The 5942-nt window shown below is 35.6% G+C and overlaps 1 protein-coding gene across 1 annotated transcript; it reads left to right on the top strand.

The window, feature by feature from the left end:
- The first annotated feature begins 81 nt into the window (after positions 1-81).
- On the top strand, positions 82-957 carry LOC140919263 (uncharacterized). The gene is made up of 2 exons (XM_073364942.1): positions 82-513; positions 621-957. The coding sequence occupies exons 1-2, from the start codon at positions 114-116 to the stop codon at positions 644-646; spliced, it is 426 nt and encodes a 141-aa protein (XP_073221043.1). The 5' UTR covers positions 82-113; the 3' UTR covers positions 647-957.
- The last annotated feature ends 4985 nt before the right edge of the window (positions 958-5942 follow it).

The raw sequence follows: 5942 nt of genomic DNA, 5'->3' as shown, positions 1-5942 counted from the left end.
TTGTTGAGATGGAAAAACGCTTTGTAAAAAGTGATAAGGCTGAAACAAGTTCTTTGCTTCAGAATTTAATTTCCATGAAGTATCAAGGCAAGGGAAATATAAGAGAGCACATTATGATGATGTCCAACATTGCTTCTAAGCTTAAAGGTCTAAAGCTTGAGTTGTCAGATGACTTACTCATTCATTTAGTATTGCTGTCTCTTCCTTCGCAATTCAGTCAGTTTAAGGTGACTTATAATTGTCAAAAGGAGAAATGGACTCTTAATGAGCTCATTTCATTATGTGTGCAAGAAGAGGACAGGCTGAAGCAAGATAGGACTGAAAGTGCTCACTTTACTAGCATCTCTAAAGACAAGGGCAAAAGGAAAAGAATTGAGGAGCCCAAGAACAAAGCTGCTGCTAAGGGTCCAGAACAAAAGAAGCAGACTAAGGATAACAACTGCTTCTTCTGCAGGAGTTCTGGACACGTGAAGAAGGATTGTGCCAAATATCACGCTTGGCGTGTTAAGAAAGGTATGATTCTGTCTTTGGTCTGTTCTGAGGTTAATTTAGCTTCAGTACCTAGAAACACTTGGTGGTTAGACTCTGGTGCAACTACTAACATCAGTGTTTCAATGCAGGGTTGCCTGAACTTCCGAAAGCCTAGTGATACTGAAAGATGGATCTATGTAGGAGATGGGAAGAAGGTAGAAGTTGAAGCCATAGGAAAATTTAGATTATTATTAAGTTCCGGTCATTATTTGGATTTAAAAGACACTTTTGTTGTACCGTCATTTAGACGGAATTTGATCTCTATTTCTTATTTGGACAAATCAGGATATTATTGTTCATTCGGGAATAAAGAATTTACTTTGTCTTTAAATTCGAATGTTGTTGGAACCGGTTTACTTTCTGGTTATGATAATCTTTATTTGTTGGAAACTGTGGCTAACTATAATGAAACCTTGAATGTGGAATCACGTGGTACTAAGCGGAAAATTGACAATTTCAATTCAGGGGTGCTTTGGCACAAGCGTCTAGGTCACATCTCTAAAAATAGAGTTGAACGACTTGTGTCAGATGGAATTTTAGATTCCATTGACTTCACAGACTTTAACGTTTGTGTAGCATGCATTAAAGGAAAACAGACTAAAGATAAGAAATTAGGCGCATATAGAGCTACAGACGTCTTAGAATTGATACATACGGACATCTGTGGGCCATTTCCAACTCCTTCTTGGAATGGTCAACAATATTTTATATCATTCATAGACGATTATTCTAGATATGCCTACCTTTACCTAATTCACGAAAAGTCCCAATCAATAGACGTGTTCAAATCCTTTAAGGCAGAAGTTGAGAATCAACTTAATAAAAGAATTAAAAAGGTCAAATCTGATCGTGGTGGTGAATACTACGGCAGATATGACGGTTCAGGTGAACAACGTCCGGGACCATTTGCCAAATACCTAGAGGAATGTGGAATCGTCCCACAATACACTATGCCGGGGTCACCCAGCATGAATGGTGTAGCTGAAAGACGAAACAGGACTCTTAAGGATATGGTAAGGAGTATGATTTGTCATTCCACCTTGCCAGAGTCACTCTGGGGAGAGGCATTAAAAACAGCAGCATACATTCTTAATAGAGTACCAACTAAGGCAGCGGCTAAAACACCTTATGAGCTTTGGATTGGGCGTAAGCCTAGTCTGAAGCACCTTCATGTTTGGGGATGTCCAGCTGAGGCAAGGCCTTATAGGCCGAATGAAAAGAAATTTGAACCCCGAACAATTAGCAGCTATTTTATAGGGTACTCAGAAAAATCAAGGGGCTATAAATTTTATGATCCTAATTTGAGAACAATTTTTGAGACGGGAACGGCAACGTTCTTTGAGGATATTGAGTTTGGGGGGAAGATTAAGGTTAAAGATTTTGTCTTTGAGGAAGAATCGGTAACAATTCCAGAACTGATTCTTCCACCAATTGACTTTCCCATTATTGAACAAACTCAAGATGATCTGGTTGTTCAGGAAGAACAAAATCCAGATCAAATTCAAGATCCTCAAGAACAAGTGCCTCAAGAGCCAGCTCCATTGCGGAGATCCACTAGAGAAAGGAAAAATGCTATTTCGGATGATTATGTAGTATTTATCAATGAGGTAGAGGAAAATGTTGGCATGACGGAAGACGACCCAGTCAACTTTCATCAAGCCATGCAAGATTCTCGTTCAGATAAGTGGATCGAAGCAATGAATGAGGAGTACAAGTCTATGCAAGACAATTCAGTTTGGGAACTTATCCCATTACCTGAAGGAAAGAAACCCATTGGTTGCAAATGGATTTTTAAAACCAAGCGGGATTCCAATGGTAATGTGGAGAGATATAAGGCACGTCTTGTAGCTAAGGGTTATACTCAAAAGGAAGGGATTGATTATAAAGAGACTTTCTCTCCGGTTTCATCGAAGGACTCTTTAAGAATAATCATGGCTCTTGTTGCTCACTTTAATTTGGAGCTTCATCAAATGGATGTAAAAACAGCTTTTCTCAATGGCGACATTGATGAGACGATCTATATGGTGCAGCCAGAAAACTTTGTGTTGGGAGACCCAAAGAATATGGTGTGCAAACTAAGAAAATCCATTTATGGGCTAAAACAAGCTTCTCGTCAATGGTACCATAAATTTCATCAAGTAATTCTCTCATTTGGTTTTGAGATGAATACAGTTGATGATTGTGTGTATCATAAGTTCAGTGGGAGCAGACATATTTTCCTGGTCTTGTATGTTGATGACATACTGCTTGCCACTAACGATATAGGCATGTTGCACGAAACTAAGAAATTTCTATCAAAGCATTTTGAGATGAAAGATCTTGGTGACGCCTCTTTTGTATTAGGAATTCAGATACACCGAGACAGATCTCGAGGTATTCTTGGATTGTCACAAAAGAGCTATATCGATAAGGTTCTCAAAAGGTTTGGGTTACAGGATTGCAAACCAGGGGACACCCCAGTTGCTAAGGGAGACAAGTTTAGTCTCAAACAGTGCCCTAAGGGAAGTTTGGAAATTCAAGAAATGCAAAAGATCCCTTATGCTTCAGCTGTAGGGAGTCTTATGTATGCCCAAGTATGTACGCGTCCAGACATAGCGTTCATAGTAGGGATTTTAGGCAGATATTTAAGCAATCCAGGTCTTGACCATTGGAAAGCAGCCAAGAGGGTCATGAGATATTTGAAGAGAACAAGAAACTACATGCTCACATATAGGAGGTCAGACCAGTTAGAGATCACTGGGTACTCTGACTCGGATTTTGCGGGATGCCAAGACAGCTTAAGATCAACTTCAGGCTATGTCTTTCTGTTAGCTGGTGGAGCAGTTTCTTGGCGTAGTGCCAAGCAAGGTCTTACTGCCTCATCAACTATGGCAGCAGAGTTCGTAGCAATCCATGAGGCATCTGACCAGGGCATTTGGCTGAGAAATTTTGTCACGGGGCTGCAAATAGTTGAAGGGATTGAAAGACCACTCAAGTTGTATTGTGACAATAGATCAGCAGTCCTGTATTCTAACAATAATAGGAGCTCAACCAAGTCAAAGCACATTGACATTAAGTTCCTAGTTGTTAAAGAGAAGGTACAAAGTGGACAGATATCCATAGAACACTTAAGGACAAACTCCATGATTGCGGATCCACTCACTAAAGGTCTACCACCCAAGGTCTTTCATGAGCATACTGCTCACATGGGTGTGCTACAGTTTGAGGAATCTTGATTTTAGTGGGAGTTTCGTCCATTATGTAATTCATGTTCTATGTTTAATTGTAAAGTACAAATACATTGTATTTGGACTTTCTGATCAGAAATAAAGTTTAAAGTATTCAGTTTTTGGTTACTTTGTACATTTAAGTTATGGTATGATCTCATTCGATAAAGTAGGACCAGTTGAAAATTGACATGCATTGACCAACTTCATGTAATTTTCATGCTACACTTTTCATAATGGGTCTATGTCATTTAGTTGTGTCAGTACGGGTGATCATTGATGGGTTTAGTTATGCTTATTATGACGAAAGCCTCTTTGGTTCCATGTGCTGATATGATTAATGGACGGGACAATTTGGATTATACTCAAGGTAATTATAATGACATTTTTGACGTCATAAAGTCTAACACACTCCTAAGGATACATGTGTGACCAGTGGGAGATTGTAAGATTTATGGGTCACATATGTAATTAATTAATAAAGTGTGTTAGGGTCATTATATAATTAGCCAATAAACTAGGGGTCAAATAATATATAATAGTTTATGGCTAAAGAGCATAATAGTTATGAAAATTAATAGTGTAGATACCAGGCAGTTTCTAATTTAATGAGGGGCTGAATTGGAAATACTGCAATTTGGGATATAACTAATAATAGTTATATATAGGGGTAATGGTCCCCAAGGCAAACACAACAAGACTATTCAGTTTCAAAATCCTAAAGGAGAAAATTCTCTGGTTCTCTCTATCCTCATCAAGAGAGCAAGGTCTTCAGGGTGTTTTGCTGAGGAAGATCACCCAACCCATTGGCTCTATCATCATCATCTCAGGATTTCATTAATGGCAATTCCCGCAGGTACGCTTCCGCCTTTAGCTATTCATCATGTAATTGACATGGATTGTTGAGCACAACGTTATTAAGGTTTTTTCAACATCATTATCTAAGGAGGGTTTATTTGTGAATGTGGAAATAATTGGGACAAGTAACTATCTTTTGAATGTTTCTACATACATAATTTTTTATGTTTCTAAAAAAGTTATAACTTTGTTCAAAAGTACATATTTAAAGAACAAGAAATATTATGTTTTTTGTCTGAAAATATATATTTGGAGTAAAAAAATTGTGTTTATTTTTGGACATATATTTTTGAAATATATGTGTGTGAGGAAATAAAAATGACAAATATTTTGTATTATTGCATATGGAGCTCCAAAGGACTTCTTTATCTAATTTAGTGACCACTTTCCTTTAATCTCAAATTGCCTTGCTTAGCCTCCCTATCAAATCCCAATAAATTATCATCAATCTTTTAAAAAGCAAACCTTCTTTTTCTTTTTCATTTTGGCTTTTTCTTGAAAAATATAATCCATTTTCTTCCTACTTTTCAAACTTTTTAATTTGTATACAAGGCATAGGCAAAGCTATAAGGTGGATGTTGTCTTAAATAAAAGGAAGAAAAAGGAAAAGGTTTGACGCAAATAGTATAAACTCTATTCTAGACATTGCTTGGTTTAGTAGGCTACAAATGCTAGAATTGAATTAAAAAAATAAGATGAATAACTTAATTTATGTTTAAAATGGTTTTAATTAATGTATCTAATTTATATTTCAAAATAATTTAATTTATACTTAGTTGAAAATGTATTCATCTAAATTTATTATTATTTACTTTTCTTCTTAACATTTTTAATACAAAACATATAATATCTAAAACAAATTTTCATTTTTAATTTTAAATTTCAAAATTTTAATTTCACATACGAATCTTTCGTAGAGTCATTTTATTCTACGTGTACACATATGTTAGATATGATTATTATTTTTTTACTCTGATTCCAACTATGATTTATTCTGATAAAACAAGTCATTTATGTTACTTAGTCTTTATATTGATTGGCTCCAACTCATTTAAATTAAAGTTTAGATCTTGTTAATTGTTAACGAATAGAACTTTAGATTTTTCAATCTATATTCATATTTAATGCTATTTGTGAGTTATTAATTTGTTGAAAATATAATTAGGAGTTGTTATTTGTGGAACACACTTTATAACTTATTTGGAGTAGCTAAAATCGAAGGTGTGCATAATTATTATGTATTAAGAAAATGATCCGGGGATGTATTTTAGCACCTTATTTAACGGTTTTCTATTGTGGATGTCCTAAAATAATTAGAAAATTTGAACTTTGATATATATATATATA

Source organism: Cicer arietinum, chromosome 2 (assembly GCF_000331145.2).
Source record: "Cicer arietinum cultivar CDC Frontier isolate Library 1 chromosome 2, Cicar.CDCFrontier_v2.0, whole genome shotgun sequence".
In the NCBI taxonomy this organism is placed as follows: Eukaryota; Viridiplantae; Streptophyta; class Magnoliopsida; order Fabales; family Fabaceae; genus Cicer; species Cicer arietinum.
The sequence above is the reverse complement of the archived record's forward strand: the minus strand, read 5'-3'. Positions and strand labels throughout refer to the sequence as shown.